The 27,319-nt window shown below is 43.3% G+C and overlaps 1 protein-coding gene across 1 annotated transcript in view; it reads left to right on the top strand.

Moving 5' to 3' along the window:
* The window catches only part of SHB (SH2 domain containing adaptor protein B), a 176,139-nt gene that overhangs the window by 67,992 nt on the left and 80,828 nt on the right, over positions 1 to 27,319 (top strand). Inside the window, exon 2 of the mRNA XM_053301655.1 lies at positions 980 to 1,097. Coding sequence (XP_053157630.1) covers positions 980 to 1,097 — 118 coding nt within the window. The remainder of the gene's footprint in view (positions 1 to 979; positions 1,098 to 27,319) is intronic.

A 27,319-nucleotide genomic window follows, 5' to 3' on the forward strand; every position in this document is an offset into this window, starting at 1 on the left:
ACCTCAGTGTCCAAATGCAGGAAGCCGCAGTTCAGACCCTAACTCAAACTGAGGGTTCACTCATCAAGCCAATTTGAACCCTTGGTTTGATGTGAGGTTTGCTGCCCTGGCCTCTGGTTTGCGCCTGCCTCCATTACATCCGAATTCAGTAATGGAAGCAGCCTTCCCTGGGACTGGAGTTGAAGGAAGAAAACTCTTCCCTCTCTCCATCCTGATTCGCTGCTGTGGCTGTAGAGAGGAGGCCAGCGCTTATGTCCAAATTTGGATAGGTAAGCTGGTGGGGGGAGCAGAACTGAGGGTCCATTGGACCCTCGGCTCTGTGTTATGTCCGAATGAGCTCATAAGAAGAGGCAGTCCCTCAGCCAAGAGGAGCAGTATATGAACACTTAAAATGGGATGATTACTTTCTCTGCAATGATTTGTTTCCATCTTGCTATCTGCTTTCATAGATATTTAGGGATGTATAGGCATTTTGGTTCAAGGCTGACCATGAAACAACAGGAAGCCATCACTTCAGACATCAGACTCCAGAGGGGAAGCCGTTTCCTTGCCTCTTGTCTCCATCTCAGTCTCTGTCTAAAAATGGACTCCAGTCCAGAGCTAAAGGAGCATTTGTGTAGAGCTTTTGCTTCAGTTGTTGAAATGTCTTGGGTTGGGCCAGTCCTATTTTGGGTATTCCATGCATGGCTATGGGCTGGTCAAAGCTTGTCGATGTTCAAGGACCCAGCTCCTTGGAGGGCCTCAGTGTGCAAAACCAGATGCGAATGAAGGCCTTGTGGAAGAACAGCAGTAGAATACATTCTCTTGTTGAACTGAAGCCTCTTTTGTGAATCCCATTAGGATGGATCATGTAACAGGATCTTTGTGACAATCTCTCTGGTTTTGAATTTGTGATGCTTTGCAGCATTTTAAGTAAATAGAAAGTTTTTACTTAGAAGAAGTCTCTTCAGCTAAAAGTATACTTTTGTTCCATTTTCAGGTCCTAATAGCAGATGATTACTCTGACCCATTTGATGCCAAAAGTGAGGGGAACAAAACTGGCAAAGGAGAAAACACTGGCTATATGGAACCATATGAAGCCCAAAGGATAATGACAGGTAAGGATGCTAAAACTTTGCCAGGTGTATGAATGGCATCTGCAGTGTTATGAAAGACATGTTTCAGCAAGCACTAATCCTGAACAACTCCTGCTTCTATCTATCTATCTATCTATCTATCTATCTATCCCATTTCATTATTTCATTTCATTTCTAAACCGCCCCATCCAAAGGCTCTGGGCGGTGTACTGGGTTTTGCTTGAGAGCAACACTCAAGGTAATTGCACTCTTTGTGGGGAGAACTGCTGAGCTTGTATCACTCAGATGCAGAAAATTCTAGTTATGCAAAGGATGGAGTAATGAGAAGCTACTACAGGATTTTTTGGGCATGGTACTGTATTTGCATTCAAGACTCCCAATGTAGAGGTGCAATCCCTGACCACATAACTCCTCTGATCTCTGCCTCCTCCCCTGTCTGCAGTCCTTTTAAGAGGGTTCTGCATATAAAATGAAAATGGTGTGTGCTAGATCCAGGTTTCTCAAACGGATCCTGAGATGTTGTTGAACTAAAACTCCCATCATCCCCACCCATGGGGATGGGAGTTGGGTCACCAAATGTTGTTGGATCATATGGTTGGGAACCCCTGAACTAGCTTACTGTTTCCCAAACATGAGGCCTGGACTCCTGAATTGCGCTTTAGATTGCTTCTCACAATTCTCTTAAGAAAAACTACATTTTTTTTTAAAGTGTTGATTTGACAAACCTAACTTTCAAAAAATCATGATAAAAGCAGCAGAGACTGCCACTAAAATGATACTGGGAGAACAGATCTGACTTCTCAAAAACCATTAATCTGGAATAGTAGTAATCAGATCATTTTCTTTTTTAGTAATCGGGCCAAGCTGAAGTGTAAAGTAGGGATTGCCTGCTGCATCACAGTGGTCCAGTTGTGATAACTGGCCTAGCGTTCAATCTATCTTTCCCATGCATTGTATTTTCATTTATTAGAAGCAAAATACCTGTCATTGTCATAGGCAAGCAGGTTCTGTATGGAGGGGAAGCCTATATGTTTCAGATTCTGCCCACAGAAATCTGTTGCATGTGCTCGGTGGCATCCCTATTTATAGAGACTGGGCCACCTCCATTATGAAGAACACACATCTGTTTTGCTGTGTCAAGATATGTTGAGAGGTATCAGAACTGGCTCCTTCTGAGCTGAGGCAAAGGTATCCTGCAGCCAGAGACACCTCCTGGTTGCATAGACCAGTGACCAAGCCTGAATTTTGCTCCTAAACTGAATCTCTGTCTGACACCCCTCAGGTTGCCAGTGTAAGACTTGGCTGCAGGATAACGTCCTGATAGAAAACAGTGACTGATGTTGGGTTCTTTCATCTATGTGTTCTTAGCAAAATAGTCTTGTGTACATTCTTCATGCATTCTATATGTTTTCCCCTTCTGGGGGGAAAAGTCCTAATATGACCCTCAGATTGTAGACCTGCATTTGAGATTGGTTAGGATGGTTTGGCTGAGATTTTTGTGGGTGGTATTCAGGCTTGTCTGTGGCACTTTGGTCCCATAGTAATAATGAGCTTGATACAGAAATCTTGTTGGATAGACATTCCTGTTGTTTTGGCGGTGGTTTGCTTTGGCCCATTGAATTCATTTCAGATAACACCATTGAATCAGTTCTGTTCATTAAGGTATCTTCTCATGCAATGTGGTTTTCTTTAAAATTGTTTGCCATAAATTAACCAAATAGACTTTTTATAAATAAGAAGAGATTTGGTTACTTCAGGGATATAGTGGTATTTGTTTAGATTTTAGTAGAACTAACTTCCAAATAAAAATGTGGAGGATTGGAATGTTAGTCTCAACCAGGAGAGGAGAGTGTCAAGTTGCAAAGACTGATTCCTCCCCCTGCCACTCTTCCCCTGATAATCTGGAAAGTGTCAGCATTTGTTTCTAAGATGTGTTTTGGTATTTTACTATTCACATTTTTGTATATTGTGTTTATTGTAAGTTGCATAGCTGTAATGCACATGCTCTTAAGACTGGTTTTTTAGTCTAATGTAGCACCTCTCATGCAGTTTAGTAAATGACACTTAATTACTGGAGCTTCTGTTGTTTCATAAATGCTAATTCTAGTTCTGGATAGGAATTCCATAGTAAATAAAGTATATGAAGAATGCATAGGAACTCCATTACTCATTATGATGTACATTAACAGCACATCAGGAAACAGATGCATGTATATAGTCTTTTCATGAGGTTTGGTCAGATTTGACTGTGCAGCCAATTCTGTTTGCTGGGTTGTGGAGCTCTTTCATATACAGCCACAACACCATATAGGAAACACAAATAATATTTGAAAATACAGTGAGCAATTTCTATGTTCTCTTTGATTGTGGGGATCACAAATTAATATATTCCTGAAAGGATGGACATACACTATGAAGAGTTTAAAAACAAGCCAAATCTTGTTCTGTTGAGATCTCCTGACTTCAGGAGAGGCTCCCACATGCACATATTAGAGCCAGATCATGTGTTACAGTTGCCATGAGATGAAACTAGTGCCTTAAGCAACCTTCCTGTGACAAATCATCCCTGCTCCAGCCATCTTGTCTATATTAGTCACCATGCTCCACATTTCTGATGGCCACAGGGAGGGCATGGAAAGACTCTCCATTACTGTCCTCATCTCCATGGTTAATACTTATGAATTTTTAGGACAGGGCTTGACAAATCCCAGGAGCCATAGGACCTATAAATTTAACCAAGGCACCTAGACTAGAATTTTCAGAGGTAGTAGAGTTATTTTTAACAAATGTTATTTGTTCCAGGCAGCCAGTTTCTGTTCTAAGTATGAAACTTGTAAGGCAGATAAAGAGAAGCCCATTCACTCTTCCCTCGTAATGTCCAACATTAAGTCTGGCACTGTTGTCAAGTATCCTTTGTCTGGCTCTTAGATCCAAAGAAAATTTGTCTGGTATGATTTGGGGCTAAAATAAGGATGACTTTCTAAGGAGTGGGAATGTTGGTGGCATCCCTATGGTAACTGCAATGTATACTCATGGTTCCAAGTTGGTTCTGCATGACGTCTAACCCACTAAGTCAAATGCAACCCTTCAGCAACATGTATGGTGGTCCACCAGAGGCTCAATAAACCTCTTGGTTTTGCTTTTTGCCTAAGACTGCAAATACAGGCTGTTGAGCACCAGGCAATCTAGAATACAACATAGGAACATAGGAAGCTGCCATATACTGAGTCAGACCATTGGTCTATCTAGCCCAGTATTGTCTACACAGACTGGCAGTGGCTTCTCCAAGGTTGCAGGCAGGAATCTCTCTCAGCCCTGTCTTGGAGATGCTGCCAGGGAGGGAACTTGGAAACTTCTGCTCTTCCCAGTTCCATCCCCCGAGGGGAATATCTTTCAGTGTTCACACATCAAGTCTCCCATTCATATGCAAACAAGGCAGACCCTGCTTAGCTAACGGGACAAGTCATGCTTGCTACCACAAGACCAGCTCTCCTCTGATCAATGATCAGTGTGCTGTGTTCAGTTTGGTGAGTATAAGTTGTGCAGGCCTACTCTAAGCGATTGAAAAGAATTCTCCACATTTAACTCAAGTTCCCAGGGCTCTGTTCTGCACTGCCACCATTATGATATTCTGTGGATACACAACACTGTCATGATATAGCATCAGGTTTTTCAAACCTGTAAGGGTAGCTAGAAAAGAACAGATAATTCCTTTAATTCAGAACTCAGGCCCTACACGGCAAGTTGTGGATGGTTCTGGCCCATCAGGGCATTTGGGTTGTGCAGCCCTGCTTTAATTATTTAAAGACTGTTGAATCAGATGGCAAACACTTTAACTGGATCCTCTTAAATTAGTCTAAATTCTAGATCAGGGGTTCCCAAACTTGGATCCCCAATTGCTGTTGACCATTATGGATAGGGATGGTGGGAGTTGTAGTTGTAGTACAGCAACATCTGGGGACCCAAGGTTGGAAATCACTGTTCTAGAGCAAGGGGGAAAAGGATAATAGTAGGCAAATAGTGTGTCTAGTCAGAAGAGAATGGCATGTGCCTGCTGTACGGACAAAGCAGGTCTATTTTTGAGGTCTCTTGAAACCTTGGAGCTTGATCTACTGATCAGGATACTGCAGCTATGTGGATGTGAAATGCTTAGCCACAGGATTAAAACACTGCAATGTTTAGTTGCAAACTGCAATAACACTGAAGCTGTCTGGCAAGGTGAGGGAATATAATCATTATTAGGATATACTAGTGGGGAGAAATGGAATGTGTTTATCAGTTTAATTTTGTTAATTAAAAACAATAAAATAAAACTCAAAAGAGCCTTGAATCATATGGAGCTATTCATGACTACCTTGAAGAGAAAGTTAAATGTCTTAAGTCGGGAATTCTCCCCACCCCATTTTTTTGTTGTTGTTCAGTGTGTAATTTTAATAGCTAACATGAAGGGGGAATTCCCAGATTTGTGTGCTTCGTTTTGATGTGCCAGGTTGCCTTTTCCAGTGCACCACCTCTCTCAATATGATTGGCTGGAGCCCAGAAGCTACAGCTGAACTTGATATTGTGACTCAAGTCAACATCCATGAGTTTGATTTAAAAATGGAGGGTGGAGAACTTCCTGCCAATGATAATGCAGCACACTTACTAATGTTTAGGCATATATATGGGTGTCATGCTCCCCCGGGGTTCCCTTTATGTGAAAGTTGGCAGGATCTGAGGATGGCTCAGCTCGGCTTCAGAGTGTCTGAGAGAGGGGGGAGGCTCAATCCCCCGCAAGAGCTTGTTCTCCTCACAGCACCCTCTGGAGATGGATGCTGCCCTGGGCCTCAGCCCAAGTCACAGAACTCTTGTCAAGGTAAACTCTCCTCAGGATCTGGCCCCTCATCATTGGCAGTCTGGCCTCTAAATAGTCCCTGACAAGTGGAGCAAATCTTGCTAGATCTCCCTGAGATCTTCCGAGATGCCTCCGATGTCCCATGGGATGCCGCTGCTCTCTGGAATTGTCTCGCTGTTCTCTCAGCAGGGCCAGATTTGGTTGGGACAGGCGCAATAGCCCTTAAGGTCAAGGCTGCTTGGGTTTGCCAACCCCGTAGCTGGGCTTTCACAGCCTTATTTCTACCCTTATTTCTGCCCTTTCCCTGCTTTTTTAGCCATTTTTAAGATCAAGGAAACTAACCGCCTAGAGATGTTCATATCAGGCAGTATAAAATAATAATAATTATAATCAGCTCCCTCCCCCAATCCCCATAGACTCAAGGTCTGTTATTCCTGGTTTTGTTATCTATTGAAATTGGCAGGAACTGAACCCTCATGAATAATGAGGGCCACCTGCATGCGAATATCATGATTTTGCCTTTGTGGAACTTTCCAAGACGGTTACTCCTGCAATATTCAAGGACCTTCTGTACTTATTTCTTTTTAAAATATAAAATAACTTTTTTATCCTGTGAAATTGTTCTGTTTACTCCGTTTTGTATTGCTTTAAATTGTGTACACCACTTAGATACACATATCAGGCGGTATATACATATGATAAATAAAATGTAGCTATACCACAAATGCATGGATCAGGCAGCCATCTTGTGCATGCAAATTCAAAATTAATGTTGCTCCCTCCCATCTTGGTCAGCTGATGCTCATAAGAAGAGACAGCAGGGGGGAGAGAGAGGGTGAAGCACTTTGGGCTGACTGAAATCCTGCAGAGGCATACAAGCAGCTGCAGGTGGTGATGATCTGTAGTGAAAGACCCATATGTCATGCTAGGGATGGTTGATCAGGGGATTTAGTTGCAAAAAATGGAGTCAGCTGGATGCAGAGTCTTCAGGACTGTGGACAGCTCTTGAGCAACAGACCACTTGTTTGGACAACCCCAGAGCCCTACTGGATTCTCTGTAACAGTGGAAGCCCAGAAGACTACCCCTTCCGTGAAGAGTGAATCTTTTTAAGAGGCTGTGTTCTAGCCTGGAATCTATCAGTCCTTTGATGTTCTGTGATGTCACACTGGACTCACTGGAATCCCAGATGAGGGAGAACATAGGATCTGGACCACTGGTGATATGTCTGTTTGGAGGTTAACTGCATGTTGCAGGCAAATATGTATGAGAAAGCCCTGTTACCTTTGGGGGGTAAAGAAAAGTTGCTTTTGGAGGGAGGAGAAGCAATGAGAGAGATTCTAACCTCTTTTTCTGCCCATTATTTCTTCATTCCAAATGTCCCCCAAGCAGTCCCCGCGCCCTGGTGTTTGAAATATGTGTTTGGAATACAATTGTGAAGAAAGTTGCTCGGGGAACTGGAAGTGAAAAAGCTACTCTGTGGTTTTGGAAGATAATCCCTCCAGAGGACAGGGAACCAGGAGTGTAGGGTCCATGGAGCAAGGAGGGACGATCATCTCCCGGCCTCCAGGATCTGGGAGTGCCACCAAAGCACCTGCTCATCCTCAGCCTGGGTGCCCACTCCTGCACCAAGCCAGGGAATGAAGCGCTTGCTGGCTGGGAGCACGAAGTGCATCCCTCTCCTCCCCAGCCAGTGCTTCACTTGAAACTCTGGCTGTGGTGGTGGGGGAAAGCCCAGCTAGCCAGAGTTTCAATGAGACACTGACTGGGGAGGGATGCACGAGGATTTGAACAGACCCTCTCCCAGGCATTGGCCCCGCCCACAGTGCCTGATGTCTGACACAAGGGGGTGTGGCCAGTGCCACAGATGGGGACAATCAGCCTGGCAGAGCTTCTCTTCCCTGGGCAGCAGTTCATGGAATTACTGACTGGGAGCTCCTTTCCCTGCCTCCTCGAGAAGACAGGGAAAGGAGCTCCCAGTCAGCAATTCCACAATCTGCTGACTGGGGAAAAGAAGCTCTGCTGGGCCCCATCCTCAGCATTGGCCCTGCCCCCTTGCATTGGACATCAGACACAGGGGTGTGGCTTGGGGAGCTTGCGCAAAGCATGCATGATTTTAAAGCTTATGGGGTCCTCTGCCATGGCCAAGCTCCCTACACCCCTGCATGGAACCATTTATTTATTTTTCTATGTAAACTGCTCCTGTTGAAAAGCAGTATATAAATAGTCATAACAGTAGTAATCTGGAGGAGATCACTGCCCAGACGAAAAGGGACAGCTGGAATTTGCTTCCCCGCCCTCCCAGCAAGAATACCAGAAAGAAGAAGGCCATTCATTTCTTTGTTGCTATTTTTTTAAGGAAACATTTTAAATATTTGTGTAAATCACTCAGAGCCTTTGGAATGAAGCAAAGTATACTTTAATAGCTAACCCCTGAAGTGGTCTGGTCTGCTGGTTCTTGAATTCATGTTCCTTGTTGGGCTGCTTCTGTGCCAGAGTCTATTATTTGTTCATCTCTTGGAGTGTGCCTGCATGTCCTGTGTGGGCATACAAGCTCTCCAACACCAAATTCTTCTGGTCAGTGTCTGGTTCTGGAGCCACAGTATCTCCCTCCTAAGTAAGTGCCTTTGGCCCTAGTTGGGGCCATGATGACACTGGGTATTAAGCTGCAACACAGAAAGCAGCCTCTTACATTATGCAAATGTTTAGGGTCCCCCGCCCCCACCTTTCCCATGCAATTAAGATGGAACAGTTGCATGTGAGCATAACGTTAATGTTTTGAGAGTACAGTTAAATGTGCATTTGTATCCATTTAAATGTTAGGAATGAATGCTCGGGTGAATAAAACTTCTTAGTAACTCGACATGTACAAGCAAGTACAAAAGCAGCAAATGAAAGAGAGAAATTAATGTTAATGTTCCTATTGATTTCTGTAGAACTACACAGCCTGCTGTTTAATTATGTCACAGCAGCACTTAGGCAATAGCCTTGATAAGATTATTTAATGGGTTGAACAGCAGGGCAGAACAATAAAACTGATTTTTCATTTGTCTTATTATGGCCGGCTGATCTTTGGTTAAGACTACACAAAATTCTCCTTGGGCCATAGCCTCTAAAAGTGTTCAGCAATCCTATTCTTGCTAAATTTATGCCCTTTACTTATTCCAGATTTGCTTTTAGTTTTTCCCTTGGGGGTGCAAAGTTTAATGGATATGGCGCTTTGAAGATTCTTCTAATGCATTTCTCAAGCCCTGCCAACAATGGGATGTTAGCTTAGGCTGTGTCATGGGATCTCTCTCCAATTCTTTAGGGAGATATAGCATCCATGAAATGGGAAGAATTACAATGCTCTCGCTAAAAGTCCAGATGTAAAATTACCATGTCTATTATTAATGAAACACTTAAAATATAGTTGGCCTGAGGAAGCCATGACATGATATTTCTTATTGATGCAGAGAATCTCTGAATGGAACGTCTGGGGGGAACTCTTTTGTTTCTGTGAAGCAAAGCCTTTTGTTGGGGAGTCCTATCTTCCAAACCATTCCTGTTCACTTCAGTGCAGTGGTGTAATTAACACCTGCAAAAAAAGCAGCATAACAATTGCTTGTAAGCACCACAGCATACTGTGTGAAGTGGCATACAGAGAGGGTTACTCGGGACAGCAAAAACATTAGCCTGCTTCCTAAAGTAGAGCCCTTCCCAGTCAGCAGATCAGGTGCAGTTCTTTGCTGGGGGCAGATTTGCAGACTGGGAGGGAGCTCTATTTCAGGAGGCAGGCTGGAGCCCTCCCCAACAGCCGATGTAGTATCGAATGAGCACCTGGTGCTCCTGTAGGAGCAGGCTAAATGCTCCTTATGAATTCTCTGTTCAGACATCTCGTGGAGCATCTGGAGATTAGTCCCTGTTAATGAGCCAGTATGGTGGAGTGGTTAGAGTGTTGGACTAGGGCATGAGAGATCAGAGTTCAAATCCCAATTCAACCATGAAACTCACAGCCAATTCTCTTTCAGCTGAACCTACCTCACAGGGTTGTTGTGAGGATAAACATAACCATGGACACACCACTCTGGGTTCCTCGGAGGAAGAGCTGGATCGAAATGTAAAAATAAAATAAATAAATGAATGAGACATGCTTTTCTGCAAAAAAAAACTGAAACACAGTTTGGTGATTTCACCCAACATGTGATATAAACTGCAGCAGTTTGCAGAATGTAAAAAAGATGCAACTATATCTTTGACCCAGGAGGAATGATGGGTGGATCTACCCAAGTCTCCTTCAATATTAATCTGAAGTGATCAGATTCTGGTTTCAAGGCCATTCAGCAAACATACACCATCTCATTCCAGGGTCTTGATCTCTACAACAGGATTATTTTGAGCCCTTCCTGTTCCCCACTCCATCACCTTTAGTAAAGTGCATGAAGTTTGTGGAACGCGATGCCATGGCAGGGTTTGAGACGATTGAAAACACATTTCAGATCCAGCTTAGATCTCAGTTGGTGTGGAGTCTGAACTGAAATGGACCTAGGGAAGCAGATGCCAATAATTCACTGTATGAAGCCATCCATTTTAGAGTTTCTCTTACTGCTCGCTGCTCATTAATACAAATGCTGTTGGCATGCTCTGACCTTTGCACATCCCCAACATATTCTTTCAAGTGTTCCAAGCTGAAATGCCTGACCTAGGTGCAGCCACTGCCTCATTCATATCTGTATTTCCTCAAAATGTTAGGTAAATCTGACATGCATGAGGTGTGTCTCTGGTATTTCAGGATTGTACAGAGGCCAAATCATAATGGTTTTTCCAGCACCAATATGTTGTACCTCCCTCCCCTTTCAGTTTGTAGCACTTTCATGTGCCAGGATGCTTTCTTTCCCTCAGAAGGCTGCCTTGTGCTTTTTGATTTTCATTGTGCTTTTAAATAATCTCTTAATACTTGGCATAATTTTAAGGGAAACTAACTCTGCAGTTCCGGGAATCAAAGTTCCTGGCTCAAGCCAGTGCAGAAAAGAAGAGGAGCTCATTGTTGGAGCTTTCTCATGAGGATCAGAGAATTGAGTCAGCACCAAAAAGATTTTTTAATAAGTTCCACAGTGGATAAGTATGTTTTTGTGAACCTCTTTGCTCTTAGTAATCAACCGAACTTAAGCATGGTGCTGCCACATGGGTTAGCAAAGCAACATTTGGACCCAAAATGAAATGGTAAATGGGTGATATTACTTGCTATTCATTACAACAGAGGGCTTTGGTAGGTCATACCATAAATTCTCCCAGACTTCTCGTATTTGCACCTGATTTTGTCTGGAGTATATGTTAACTTGAATGAGAAACCTTATGACCTGAGGCTGAGACCTAACTTATTGAGCTTTACCTGTTCAGGTCTCAGTACCATTACCTTCAACGTGCATAAGGAATAGGGTGAGCCACATCAGCACTTGAAGTTTGTAGGCAGTATGAAGCCTCTAAATTGGCTGTACTCTGTATGTCTATTAGGAGCTTAATGTTCTTTGCCCTGCCCTGGTAAACTGAGCTGTACCTGATGAACTTCAGGCTCCAACTCAAACCCTTTTCCACACTAAAGCTTGACCTTGGGGACTCTAGGTTAGAAAACACACACTCAGCCAGATCTAGATTTGGGCAGGACCCTAATCGGCCACATCCTGGCTTGGCCCAAATCGTGTAGAAGGTCAATACTCTGCATAATTGGACCTCGGAGATGAAGTGTTTCCACCTGACCTGCATTCGATATGGCCAGCAATTTGAACCTTCAGTAATTCATTGATTTGATACATACATACCCTCTTTTCAGCCATTTGGCTACCATGGTGGCTTACAATTAGAATCTGTACAATGGTACAATATAATTAGCAATACAAAGGTATGGTGTGTAGTAGGGGCGTAGTCTCTTCTCGCCCCTAGTGATATAATCCAGATGCAGACTTATCCTTCCACAGGGAGGAGGCAGAAGTTGCTGCAGGTGGACGTATGAGCTGGCAAAGATGCCAGTCACCAGAATCAGCCCTTTCACTGATGAGTCCCACTTTGCTCCTCCCTCTTGGTGGCACAGTCCAGGCTCTTTTTATTTTATTAAAACTTGAATCATTTCCCATTAAGGGAACGCAGTCCGCATTCATATTTGTCTTTCGCCAGGCCAGCGTTAGGAGGGACAGCAACAACAGCACCTCCTTCCAAGAACAGCATTTCAGAGATCCTGGGAGTGCAAAAGAACTGGCCTTCCCATGATCCTGCACCTACTTGAGGCAAGCTTCTGAATGCCAGTTCCTTTTGTAACTAGTTTTTGTTTGAGCATGTAATGTCATGTACTATGGTTACTATGGATGTTTCAAGCCAGAGTGACTCATTTATTACAAAATATTTAATCCTCCTTTTGCACAGGTGGCTCTTGGATTACTAGCAGTGAGTTCTGCATAATTTCTGATAAGTGGGAGGCGAAAATGATTAAGTGTCAATATTTCATATTTCATATTGGTTTTACAAAAAAAACAGCCCCGCTGTATCAGGCACAAGACCCATCTAGTCCAGCATCCTGTTTCACACAGTGGCCCACTGGATGCCTCTGGGGAGCCCACAGGCAAGAGGTGAGGGCAGGCCCTCTCTCTTGCTGTTGTTCCTCTGCAACTGGTATTGAGAGGCATTGTGCCTCTGGGGCTGGAGGTGGCCTATAGCCTCCAGACTAGAAACCATTGATAGACCAGTCCTCGATTAATTTGTCTAAGCCCCTATTAAAGTCATCTAAACTAGTAGCCTTCACCACATCCTGTGGCAGAGAATTACATAGATACATTATGCTCTGTGTGGAAAAAGTACTTCCTCTTGTCGGTCCTAAATTTCCTGACGTTCAGTTCCATGGGATGACCCCTGGTTCTAGTGTTTTGAGAGAGGAAGATGAATTTCTCTCTGTCCACTCTTTCTATTCCTTGCTTAATTTTATATACCTCAAACATGTCTCCCTTTAGTTGCCTCTTTTCCAAGCTAAAGATCGCCAAATGCTGTAGCCTTGCCTCATAATGAAGGTGCTCTAGGCCCCTGATCATCTTGGCTGCCCTCTTCTGCACCTTTCCCACTTCTACAATATCCTTCTAAAGTTACGGTGACCAGAACTGTATGCCGTACTCCAGATGTGGCCGCACTATAGTTTGTATCAATCAATCATCATCATCATTATTATTATTATTACTTTTATATCCCGCTCTTCCTCCAAGGAGCCCAGAGCAGTGTGCTACATACTTAAGTTTCTCTTTCACAACAACCCTGTGAAGTAGGTTAGGCTGAGAGAGAAGTGGCTGGCCCAGAGTCACCCAGCTAGTATCATGGCTGAATGGGGATTTGAATTCGGATCTCCCCGGTTTTAGTCCAGCACTCTAACCACTACACCACTCTGGCTCTGGTGTCATAGACCAGCATAAAGTACAAGCAGTGATTACATATTACATATTAAAAGTAAAAGATATTAAAATCCCTGGGGTGCACAAAGCAAGCATACAATGAAAGACTATGATAAAAGATTATAAGAATCAGACATGGAAGTAAAATTTAAAATAAAACTATGGCTGTCTAATGTCATCAGCACACACATGGCCGGCGTTCATGCTTGGGACAAATGATTTTTCTCTGCCTCTGAATATCTGGGTCTTTCTGATTGGTCCCATAAAATTAGAGGAAGATAAGAAGGACCCTGATCGATCAGACCAAGTTCCATCTAGTTGTGCATTCTGTTTCCAACCTTAGTGAGCCAAATGCTTATGAGATGTTCACAAGGCGGACATGTTTTCTCTGTTGTTTGTCCCTAGCAGCACTTGGAGTGACTGTATGCTTATTGCCTCTGAATATGGAGATTCCATTTAGCTATCACACCTGGAAGCCATCATTAGATGGTGACCTATCCATCAAGGATACAGTATGTCTGATGCTCATTCCTATCTTGTTATTTGTTTGTGTTTTTAGTTATAAACTGCCTTTTGTCAAAAGGCCCCAAGGCAGTTTACAGGCATTATGAAACATCATACAAATATAATGGTGATTCTGTATTGAAAAACAGCATCAGGTGGAGATGGTGATGGTCCCTTTTCCTTTGCTATATTTTCCTTCTCCTCCTCCTTCTCACAGGCAGTTTGTGGTTCTACAGCTTTTATTTGTAGAAATGTATGGAATTTTCAGTCTAAATGCACAGGAAGAATAAAGTGTATAAATGGATGGGTGCTTAGTCTAATATTTGCGGGCACTTATGATGCCCCTCCCAATGTACTTTTTATCCTGCAGGCCTGGATTGATGGGACAGATAACAAAAATTGTGCACAACTGGATAAAAGCTGTACCCAGGCTGAGCTTGCCTTTAAAAAAAAAAGTGCTGAGAGAAGCATAAAATAAAAAATATATAGATATGAGAGAGAGAAGGTCTTGAAGTAGCCATCTCCTTGCATGTTGTGAAAGAGAAAGATTGAGCAATTGATTCCTCCCTTCCTCCTTTTCTTAACTTCGCCTTTTGTTGAGCTAATATTGTGATTATAATAACTGAAGGGCTGTTTCCCAGGAAATGCTCTCACAGCCTCTTTAATTAGACCCACAAAGGGCCTGGATCACACAGTGGAGATGGAAGTGGCAGGGTGTTGCATTTGCACTTGTGCCACCTCATGGAAATGTGGCTGCCCTTGTCTGCTCGGAGGGGTTAATGCCATGCAAGTTGACAAGTGCCGCAAGATGCTGCAATTTTTCATTGTAGACAAGGGCAGAGAGAGAGGTAGTACCCTTCTGAGTGTGTGTGTCAAGCACACTACTATGTAGGAATTGACTGGAGCTGAGCATTATTTATTTATTAATTATTTATCAAATTTATAAACTCCCCAAACTTTCATCTCTGGGCGGTTAACAGTTAGATAAAACAATTAAAACACGTATAAAAATTTAAAACAGTTCAACAATTTAAAATCAACCACAACATTAAAACCTACAAATTTTAAAAAGCTGAAAAAGCTTGGGCGAAAAGATGAGTTTTCAGATGTTTCTTAAAAATAGCTAGAGATGGGGACGATCATATCTTAATAGGGAGTGCATGCCACAATTTCAGGACAGCAACCGAGAAGGCCCGTCTCTGTGTAGCCACCAGACAAGCTGGCGGTAAATGGAGACGGACCTCCTCAAGTGACCTCAGTGGGCGGTGGGGCTCATAGTGAAGAAGATGCTCTCTTGAATACGCAGGGCCTAAGCCGTTTAGGGCTTTATAAGTTATAACTAGCACTTTGTATTTTGCCCAGAAACCTATTGGTAGCCAGTGTAACTCCATCAGCAAGGGAGTAAAGTGGTCTCTCCGAGATGACCCAGAGACCAACCTGGCTGCCGCATGCTGAACCAATTAAAGTTTCTGGACTACATACAAAGGCAGCCCCACGTAGAGCACATTACAGAAGTCAAGTCTGGAGGTTACCAACAAATGTACCACTGTTTTGAGATCATTAATCTCAAACGGGCGCAGCTGACGTATCAGCCGAAGCTGATAGACAGCACCCCTGGCCACCACCTCAACCTGAGAAACCAGGGGAGGTGTGGATCCAGAAGTACTCCCAGACTGCGAACCTGTTCCTTTTGGGGAAGTGTGACCCCATCTAGAATAGGTAGGTCAAAATCTTCTCTAAAGTTCTGACTCCGCACAATAAGTACCTCTGTCTTATCTGGATTCAGCTTCAATTTATTCTCCCTCATCCAGCCCATTACTGTTTCCAGGCAGGCATTTAGGGAGGATATGCCAACTCATGAAGAGGTTGACATGGAGAAGAAGATATGGGTGTCATCAGCATACTGATAACACCCAGTTCTATATCCCCTAATGATCTCTCCCAGCGGTTTCATGTAGATGTTAAAAAGCATTGGAGAAAGTATGGAGCCTTGAGGAACACCATACTTAAGCTCAGATTTTGAAAAGCAACAGTCTCCAGTTGACACCATCTAGAATCTATCCGAGAGGTAGGAGCGGAACCACTTTAAAACCGTGCCTCCCACCCCCAATACTCAGACATTGCAGAAGGATACTATGATTGATAGTATCGAAAGCTGCCGAGAGATCCAAAAGGACCAACAAAATCACACTTCCTCTGTCAATTCCCAATTGGAGATCATCCATCAGGCTGACCAAGGCAGTCTTCACCGCATAGCCTGCTTGAAAACCAGTTTGAAATGAGTCTAGATAATCAATTTCCTCCAAGACCGCCTGGAGCTGAGAGGCCACCACCTTCTCAATTACCTTGCCCAGCCATGGGAGGTTGGAAACAGGCCTATAGTTGCTCAGCTCTGAGGGATCTAATGCTGACTTCTTTAAAAGAGGTCTAATAATTGCCTCCTTGACAAGGAGGCATCCTGCCCTCCCTCAGGGAAGCATTTATGATTTCCACCAGGCCACCTACAACAGCCTCCCTGCTAGATCGAACAAGCCATGTTGGACAAGGGTCAAGAGAACTTAGTAACTTTCCCATCAGATGCCACGAAAAGGGGTGTTCTCTTTGAAGCTTCAGTCCTGTAATCTAGATTTTCTCTGGAATTTGGAAGTTGGAAGTCAAGGAAATAAAATTAAAATTGCAATAGTCAAGCATGCACTACCTGTTTGAGAGACTTGTCAGTGATTTCTGGGCAAATATATCATTATGGGGTTCTAATGAAAGGTGGTATTAAAATCTAACAATAAATAAATAAAATAAATAAATTATCAGAAGAAAAGACCATCTGATGTTTTCATGCTTGATATTGTATCTTACTTGTGGTGGTGAAGCCAGTGATACTGATTTGCTGAACTACTGTGATAGCAACATTGGCAGCGGCCCACAACTAGATTATTTTGGTGGCTAACCCCAGCACTGTTGCTAGCCTCCACTGCCTGCCATCCTCCCTAGCCTCCACTCAGCCATAGACTCACCACTTCCCTGCCCACTGTATTCTAATGACATCACCACCCAGCACATGGCACTGGGTGGTGACCTTGTTAGACCACGTTGCCGCCTGTAAAGGGAGCCATGCTGGCAGTGACAAGTCCATGGCTAAGCAGGGGCTGTGGAGGAAGTGAGGTAGGCAGGTGAATGAGGAGGCAGGCGGGTGGAAGGCTTGTTCTGCCTTGACCCCACTGGGTGGCTTGTGTGCTCCGCCTTGTAGCACTTAATGTACATACACATTTCATCTTCTCATGGAATAGAGTTGTCTGAATGTTCATAGAGTCTGTCCAACTTCTTTAGGGGAAGGAGAAGTTGTCAGTTTGGCTGGAAATGAGACTTCACATTGGCCTTAGGGACAAGATTGGTTTTGTGAAAGAAGCTGAGGACTAGGAAGAGGTCCCAGGAAGTAGCCCAGATGCTAACTGAGCCGTCAGTGTGTTGAGAAACAGAAAGAGAAAGAAGGAGGCTTGAGGAAAAGAGCTGAGGAAATGGGGAACTGAGGCCGTTCCACGTATGCCCTTTCCCCATGGAATTCAAAGTTATTTACATTCAATACAAGGCAGTATCTCATCCAGACTAAGATCTGTTCTACTTCAGTTTCTTAAGAATCAGCAGAGATGAGGAATTTTATTATGATTTTATTTATTTATTTTATTAATGATTTTATTAGGGAGCACATTCCGGAGTCCTGGGGCAGCCCTAGAGAAGGCCTAATTCCAAGTCACCACCAAATGTGCTGATGGCAACCACAACTGGACCTCCCCCAATTATCTTAATAGGTGGTGGGGTTCATGAAGAAGTTGCTCTCTTAAATACCTTGGATCCAAGCCGTTCTCTGTCTCCCCCTGACATGCATGCAAGTTTGCAAGGGTGCACACAGTAGGCAGCCTCATGCCCAGAGCAGGCATTAGGAGCAGCTCATTCCATCCAGGCTTTGCTAGACCTCTTCCTGCTCACTCCGGTCCTGTCACCTGTGTCTCTTTGCCCAGCCCTACCTTGCCTCCTGTCTTGAAACTAGCCTCATCTTAGACTTCTGACTTGTACACCTTGTATCTCATTCTATAAAATAGCATTTGTAAGAAACCAGGACCTGTCATAACTAGGCACACAGGTGTTTTAAGGAGAGAAATTATTGGCAGCTTCCTAACTTGCTGTTAATTAAACAGCCATGCAGCCTAAATAAAACAGAATTAAAAAGAAATGCAACATATATTGGAATGAGATGACAGTCTTGTTCATACTTACCTGGGATTAAACCCCACAGAATTCTGTGGGATTTGTATCTGTGTGCACTGCATAGGATTGGGCTGCAAGACACTGTTTTGAGGGATGGCACCTTTTTAGCTAAAGCATTTGCCATCTCAGCTATGCTTCGCTGATAGTGGATGCATTAAATTTGCCTGTGGTCTTGTGGTGCCCAGTACCAAAGGATTCAAGCTGAGAATGAGACGTGAGTAAAATTTCAAGTGAATGAACTGCTTCTTGGGGTTTCTTAAACATCAGTTGTAATTTGACGGGGTGTTTTTTTTTTTTTTTAAGTGTGCTTTCCTAGAGATATTGGCTTGAGCTGTCAGCTGGTATAAGCTCATTTAGTTTCTGAGTTGCTGGGGAAAAACAGAGAGGGTTTTAGGTTGTGCTGTCAAAGAAGCAATATATCTACATTACTGTTGTAGAGATAAGGCCTACCAGACACCATATGTCTGCTTCCTGTGCTGTGATAACAGAAAAATAGGTGTCATTTTATCTTCCTTTGACTGTAGTCTTTTGGTCGTCTGTATAAGGCTGACTGATCATTTTTACCTTATGTCAGGGCAGGAGTGAGAAGCAAGCGCCAGTTCTTATACGATGCACCTAAGTAGACATTCAGGATCTCATATGGAGTCTAGAGATATCTCCCAATTAGTTGTATGGGTTTTAATCAGCCAAACCTGAATAAACTTGCATGTGCATATAACAATAACTGGGGGAGGGGAGAATTAGCTCAGTGATTCAATGGTTACAGTGGAGATCCTTCTCCAGGCTTGAATCAAGTAATTAGATTAATCAACTAAAACTTTTAATTGATGAAGGCCAACTTTGATGGGTGAGAGAATGTTTTAACCATTGGGACTGCTTGTTATTGTTTTGCTGATGTACTGTAGAAAACTGGGGAAAGAAAACATTGAAGATCGTGGTCTTGGCTCTGAATGACGAGTAATAGGTTTGGTTTCTATAAAGTGCAAGTTCTTGTCCTCTGTTCAGTGTCTTGAAAAGGCCCCTAGTTTGGTGACATGCAAGTCACCTTAAGTGGCTCAGCAGGGAAATGCTTGACTAACAAGCAGAAGGTTGCCAGTTCAAATCCCCATTGGTACTATATCAGGCAGCAGCAATATAGGAAGATGCTGAAAGGCATCATCTCATACTGCGTGGGAGGAGGCAATGGTAAACCCCTCCTGTATTCTACCAAAGAAAACCACATGGCTCTGTGGGCGCCGGGAGTCGAAATCAACTTGACTTTACATTTTAAGTTTGATTAATTGGTTAACAGTTTTATTTGCAGTAAAAACAATTGGATCAGAGGTGCAGCTACATGCAACTAAAGTGGCTGACTTTCATCTCTTGTTAACCTTGCCTATCCCCCTCCCTTTGCTTCCCCTCACCATCAAACTTTGGAGTTTTTGCTCTTTAGAGCATGGGCCGCTGCTGTATAGTGTACTTTGCACACACCAGTGGCAGCTGATGATTATTCCCAGGGTAGCCTGAGAGGAGGCAGGGCTGGCTGAGTGAGAATGGACATCATTCTGCTCATCAATTAGCAACCTGAATGATGTGGCTAAACCTGTCTGTGGTATTGCAGCTTAGTCAAACAGCAAAGCAGCAGGTTAAGGAAAACTTGGGTTTACTAGTGGTTTTTGCAATACATGGTGAGGCCTTGCTTGCAGAAGTGTGCTGGATGCTCAGACTAGCAATTATGGAATCAAGGCCAAGACCGAGGGAAAAGACTCCTCCGCAAGGAATTTATGCTGTTTCTAAGAGAGGCATATTATTTTCATGAAAGAGGCAAACCATGTATTTATGGCAAACTATATAAAGCAAGCAGAAGCAATGTAGGCATCAAGATAGCATCCTCTGCCCTCATCCAGATTTAAGTTACTTAAGACTGTGTCTGTTGAAATGAACAGCTTTACTTATTGATGTAAATAGTGCTAGTTAATTGTGACTAACTAGTCTGGATGTTGCTCTCTGTTTTCTGATAGTTCAGACTTATAAGGCATTCTTTGCTGTGAGGAGGGCTGTGAGCCTTTGTGTAGCAAGCAACTGGTGGTATCTTCCCTTCTACTGGGAATTTTCCTTTAAGGACTGCTGAGCTTGCCTTGCCCAGTTAACACCTCCACCATCTGACACCCTCAAATTTATAGGTAGCCACCCTGCAGCTTTCTCTTCAGGTTTCTCTTTCCCCTTCAGTTCTCTCTGTGTAGGTTTCTGTCCCTGCTACAAGGTAACCTTTTTGGTAGGCTGGTGTGGTGTTAGGTTCAGGGATTTATAAATTGGAACTGTACACCAGTTTAAAACAAATACCCAGGCTTACTATTTTGTTGACCTAAGTGGTTAATCTGATAACTGTAAATACAAATGTATGTTGCCTAGTGCTTTTTTACTTCACTGCAGTCCAATAAGCAGTTGAGGCCAGGCTCCTTATGAAACAGAAAAAAGCACATCCAGACCTAACTTTCTAATTCTAATTTCTAATTTGCTCCTGCTAACTGGGCAAAGAGGCACCTTTTACTGTGGTGATTCTGTTTATTTTGCAAGGGAAGAGTAACTGGCCCTGTCCACCCCCAGCACAGGACCTCCAGTGACTGTTGCTGGTGTCTATCTATCTTAAAAGAAACCAATCTTGTTTCTTTTTAGAACGTGAGCCCTTTGGAGACAGGGATCTATCTTATTTATTTATTATTTCTCTATGTAAACCTCTTTGAGCCATTTTTTAAAGTGCGGTATAGAAATTGAATTAATAATAATAATAATAATAATAATAATAATGGAGATTGCCCGAACACCAAAGGCACAAAAGACCAGCTGCTGATTGACAAAATGATTTTAGAAAATTGCAAGAGAAGAAAAACCAATCTAAGTGTTGCATGGATTGACTACACGAAAGCCTTCGATTCATTGCCTCACACATGGATACTAAAATGTTTAGAAACAACTGGTGTCAGCAAAAACATTCAGATATTTATTTAAAAAGCAATGAGCATGTGGAGTACACAGTTAACAATCAATGGCGAGACACTTGGACAGGTTAGCATTAGAAGAGGCATTTTCCAAGGGGACTCACTATCCCCTCTGTTGTTTGTAATCGCCATGACCCCACTTTCACAAATATTAAACAAAACAGGCCTCGGATGCCAAACATCTAAAACATCAGTAAAATCAACCATCTGCTGTACATGGACAATCTGAAGTTGTATGGAAAGTCCCAGTCAGAAATCGAATCACCGCTAAACACTGTCCGTATATTCAGTAGTGATATAGCACTGGAGTTTGGACTAGACAAGTGTGCTGCATTAATAATGAACAGAGGGAAAATAACAAAAACAGAAGGAATAGAACTGCCCAAAGGAAGCAACATCAAGAACCTGGAGGAGAAAGAACATTACAAATACTTGGGCATTCTCCAGGCTGATAACATTGCACACGCTGAAGTTAAAAGAAAAATTGGAAGTGAATACATCAGGAGAGTTAGAAAAATCCTAAAGTCCAAACTCAATGGCAGGAACACCATACAAGCCATAAACACCTGGGCTATACCTGTTATCAGTTACACTGCAGGAATAATAGACTGGACCCAGGCAGAGCTAGAGACGCTAGATCGTAAGACCAGGAAAATCATGACCATCAATCTCTGCACCCCCGCAGTGATGTCGATAGGCTATACCTCCCTCGCAGCTCAGGTGGAAGAGGAATGCTGCAAGTCCATCAAACAGTAGAGGAGGAGAAAAGAGGCCTGAAGAATATATCAAGGATAGTGAAGAAGATGCACTTCAAATGGTCAACAACAAGAAACTATTAATAACCAATGAAACAAAGCAGGCCTACAAGAAAGAACAAGTCAAGAACCGAGCAGAAAAATGGAAAAATAAGCCCCTGCATTGTCAATATTTGCACAATATAAGTGGAAAATCAAACATCACCAAGACCGGGCAATGGCTTAAGAATGGCAACTTGAAGAAAGAAACAGAGGGTTTAATACTGGCTGCACAAGAACAGGCACTAAGAACAAATACAATAAGAGCAAAAGTAGAAAAGTCAACAACAAACAGCAAGTGCTGCCTTTGTAAAGAAGCAGATGAAACAGTGGACCACCTAATCATCTGTTGTAAAAAGATCGCACAGACTGACTACAAACAAAGCCATGACAAGGTAGTAGGCATGATACGTTGGAACATCTACAAAAAATACAAGCTACCTGTAGCCAAAAATTGGTGGGACCATAACATTAAAAAAATTGAAGAAAATGAAGATGTAAAAATATTATGGGACTTCCAACTACAAAGAGACAAACATCTGCCACACAATACACCAGATATAACTGTAGTCAAGAAGAAAGAAAAACAAGTGAAAATAATCGACATAGCAATACCATGGGATAGCAGAATAGAAGAAAAAGAAATAGAAAAAATCACCAAATACAAAGATCTACAAATTGAAATTGAAAGGCTGTGGCAGAAAAAGACCAAAATAATCCCAGTGGTCATTGGCGCCCTGGGTGCAGTTCCGAAAGACTTTGAAGAGCACCTCAGCACCATAGGGGCCACAGAAATCACCATCAGCCAATTACAAAAAGCAGTTTTACTGGGAACAGCCTATATTCTGCAACGATATCTATAACAGCAGCAGCAACATTGACAATAAAATTCAGCCATCCCAGGTCCTTGATGTCTGGATAAAACAAACTCGTCTGGATAAAAGAAACTCGATGTCTGGATAAAACAAACCAGTCAATAACACCTGTCTGACTGTGTAAACAAGAAATATTAATTCATACTCTTATGTGACCCTTTCCTCGCCTTGCTTAATGCTTGTGTACACTTTTTCAGAGAAACCCTCCCTTCTCTCCAGGTAGTCAGGCTTCCCAGTCTTTATACCAGGTTCTTACAGTTGTCCCTTATAAACTCTTGACTGTGGTGACCAGCTGGTCCTGTCATCCTTTTCCTGGGAATCTGCCAGATCAGGATCATGGTGTGGGTGGGAAGGGGTATAACCTTTCCCCCTGCCCTCCCAATGACAATCTATTCGCCCTGCACGTTTTTTTTACACCCAACCTTTAGTTAGCATCTCCTCCAGAATGGAACTGTGTGTTCACATATCAGCCCGATTTACCCCAAAGTCCCTGTGAGCTATCAGGGAGCACTTCACACACAATTAGGGTTTTTCATTGCATTTTAGAGGGTAGCCCGATTTATATCCAGGGTGAAAAAAAATCTACTTTTTGTGCAGTTTCGAACTCTCAGTAAAGCCTCGTAGAAAACCCGCAGTAAGGCCTGCTGTCTGGGAAAGCTCCTGGGAGGGAAGTTGCCATCCCTTTCCAGGGCAAATAGTAGCTGTAGGGGGAGGGTGGGATGGGCAGTATGGGATTGCAGTGTGAAGCGGAAATGATTAACACCCCCTCCACTCATGCTGTGGTTCCGATCCAGATCAGTCTTCCCTCCACAGCTACTTTATTATTCATTGTTTTTTATTTAGAACAATCTCAACACTGTTCACATTCCATGTAGTTCAGGCCTTAGAAGCAAGAAAAGTAAGATTTCTAAGGATCAGAGGGGAGGTCTTCAGTTCCTCTCATAGTTTCTTGCCCCTCTCTGTGACCAGCAAAACCAGAAGAAACTGTTCAGTTTGCTTAATTTGTACATATAGACAAAGATTGGATTGCCTGGCTACATCAGTTTTTTTTAAAAGCCAGGGAATATACATAGTCCCACCTGTGTTTGACTCTCCATAGTTGCTTCTGCTGCAAGTACATAAAAGGGGAAACAATTCTGCTGCAATCCAGTCCATGGTTTCATTTATTATTTATCCGTCATGCTTATGCCTTGCTTATATTATTAGCTCATATTGCAAAAAGAAGACTGAAGTGAGAAATTAGGCCTCTCTTCAGAAGACTGAAGTGAGTTGGTTCATGAATGAGGAGAGATTTAAACCAGAGTCTTCCTGGCTCAAAGCTTGTTTGGCCCACAGCTCTAAATGCAACTACTTCATGTCAGTACACCATTTTCTAGGATTTCAACTGCCTGTGTCCCTTGGTGCAGCTCCATTGCAGTTGCTTGTTTAGTTCGCATGTCAGTCTCTTTCAGAAACAGAGCAGATAGCAACATAGGAAGCTGTCTTATACCGAGTCAGACCATTGGTCCATCTAGCTCAGTATTGTCTACTCTACACAGACTGGCAGCAGCTCTCCAAGGTTACAGGCAGGGGTCTCTCTGTGGAACATTCTGCATGCAAACTTATAGATACTCTTCCCAGAGCAGTCCCATCCCCTAAGGGGAATATCCCACAACACTCACATGTAGTCTCCCATTCAAATACAAGCCAGGACAGACCCTGCTTAGCAAAGGGGACAATTCATGCCTGCTACAACAAGGCCAGCTCTCCTCCTTCATGAAGACCCAAATGCTTTGAGCGGGGTCTGCTCAAGCTTTCTCTCTTCCTCAGCCCCCAAAAGGCAGAAACACAAGACAATTTTTCAGGGTGCCTTTTGGCATATGATCTTGCTAGGAGAAGAGGCTCTTTTTGACTGTGCTGTGGCTTTAGAAAAAGAAGCCTGCAGAACCCAAAGGCGCAGCGCTGCACAATGGCCAAGGAACTTGAGCTCTGCCCTGTGCAGCAATGTCACAGTTGGAATGAAATTTGCCGTGTGTCTTTTAAATCAAGTGGCACGTTCTGACACAGAAGAAAAAGGGAAGGAGATATCTGAGTCACAAATTCAGTTTAAAAAAATGTGGAGAGCTCTTTCAGAGCTAATAAGTAATGTTGGTTGTGGGTTTTGTTTTATTCAAATGTGGTTGCTGATTGAGGAACAAACAAACAAACAAAAAACCCCAAGAGATGTGGCTGATGCTATTGCATGGAACATAAAACCAAACAATTACCTTTCCATAAGAATGATGGAACAAAACAAAAGTGTCATCTTCTAAGCCTTAAATCTTACTTTTGCATAAATAATTCCATGTGTTTCTAATCTGTCTCCATGTCGTCGCAGAGTGCTGTGGTCAGTGGCTGAGGATGTGATCTGGAATTGTCTCCTGGAACACAAAGGACAGGGAAATTAAACTGCCAACATTGATAATCAGTCTTGTAAGCAAGTTTCAGAGAGAGATGTCACTCAAAGGGCTAGTTCTCATTAAGGAGGTATGCCTGCGTCTCTGAACGGTACTACTTGAGACTGCAGGTGGAGGCTCATGTGATGGAGTATTCCTCCATACAAAAGAAACTTCCCCGCACACAGAAAACTAGCATTATGGGGAGGAGGAGGCTAGGCTTAAACACTTCTCTCTGACATGCTGTATTTCTTTATCAAGAAATATTTTTTGTGTAGGGGAAGCATTCCATCATGTAAGCCCCTACCTGCAGACTGTGTTGTCCAGAGATGAGCTTGCTACCTTAGTAAGAGCTAGGCCTGTGATGAAGCCTCTGGCATCAACTGGCTGAGCTGCACTGACGTGGCAGACAGATGGGACAGCAGAGGGGGAGCTTTGAGGCAAGGGGCCCATCGTCAGGACTGCTGGGGGGAGGAAGCAAAGTAGTCAGCAGGCTAAGAAACAGGAACCTGTGCAAAGGCTAGGTGCAATGACAGAGAAAGGGGTCTAAGGCAGAAGTGGCATTAAGGAGAAGCCGTTTAAGGGAGGATGGGCATAAGATGTAGTGGGCCCCAGGAAGGTGTGCATCATGGGCCAAGAGAAGCAGGGGACTTCAAAAAGAATGAGCAAAGTTCGACCCAAGGGGAGAAGAAAATGGAAAGAGTGATGTCTGAAAGAGAGTGATGCCCATCAACTGCACTTGCAGCCTCAGGCCTCTGGTAATTATACAAAGTGGCTGTCATTTTTTGCCACTTTTTAGAGGCAGAATTTGGATTGCCAGCACAGACTGCTGAATGGGCAGCTGTAGGTTTCTCAGACAAGGAGATAAGATTAGAAGAGCCCTGCTGGATCCGATCAAAGGTCCGTCTTGCTCAGCCGGCTGCTTTCCACAGTGACAAACTAGATGCCTCTGGAGAGCCTGCAAGCAGGGCATGGAGGTGACAGCTCCCTCCTGCTCTTGCTCCTCAGCAACCGGTATTCAGTCACACACTGCCTCTGAATGCAGATAAAGATACAGTATAAGCGAGATTTGCAAATAAGTTCACAAAAATTACCCAGTGGCGGCTGCTAGCTCATCTGTTCGCATGGTCCTATGTTATCTGTGTGCATTTAGGGCTTGGACCTTTTTCTAATGTAAAACATAGAAATACATATTCTTATTAAGATGCACTTTATGTGATATGTGGGCAAAGCATTCACTTATGCCGAGTTTCTTATGCCCAGCAGATTCTTTATCATGTTTTTTTCACTTGGGCACCTGCCTCATCAGCAGCACACCCATGCAGCTTCCATCTGAGCTTGCTAGCGTGCTGTGTACCTGGAGGTGCTGGTGCAGTGTAAACACACAAAGATAGGAGAGAGGTGAAGAAGAAGAAGAAGAAGAAGAAGAGTAGTAGTAGTAGTAGTAGTAGTAGTAGTAGTAGTAGTTGATGGGAGGGATACTGAGAACATGGAGGTTTAGGTTAATTGAAAAGGGGTGTGTGTGATGAGGGGGAAACTGGAGGCATTTGAAGGAAGTGTGAGGGAGTTGGATTAGAAGGTGAAGGCTATTCGGGATAGCGGTTTAAACATGGAAGTAGAAAATGGAACTAGAAGGTGTGATACAGAGCAGCTGGAACAGAGTAAAGTGGGAATGGGAATAAAAGAGCTAGGAAGTCAGGGTTAAACATAAGGAAACTGATGTTGAGAATTTGCATTCTTGATTAGTTTAACCATGCTGAGCGCCTAAGAGAATTTGGTAGCTTTTAATGTGTACAGTATGTGCTCAATCGAGCCACCTAATGGTAGAGCGGGGAAGAACCTGCCTAGAGAGCAGGAGGCTGTTGAATTCCAACTGGTGTGTTTCCCAGAACTTGGGAAACTCCTATATCAGGCAGCAGCGATATAGGAAGATGCTGAAAGGCATCATCTCATACTGCGCGAGAGAAGGCAATGGTAAAACCCTCCTGTATTCGACCAAGAAAACCACTTGGCTCTGTGGTCGCCAGGAGTCAACACTGACTCAACGGCAGAACCTTTCCTTTCCACCTTATGTGCTCAATCATTGCTTGTTTGTTCAGATACCCTGGAATCTTGGCATGGTTTGGGGGATATGTGAGCTCATATTACACTTTGAGTTCTGCTGCAGTGTTAGCTTGGTC

This window comes from Hemicordylus capensis, chromosome 2 (assembly GCF_027244095.1).
Source record: "Hemicordylus capensis ecotype Gifberg chromosome 2, rHemCap1.1.pri, whole genome shotgun sequence".
NCBI lineage: Eukaryota > Metazoa > Chordata > Lepidosauria > Squamata > Cordylidae > Hemicordylus > Hemicordylus capensis.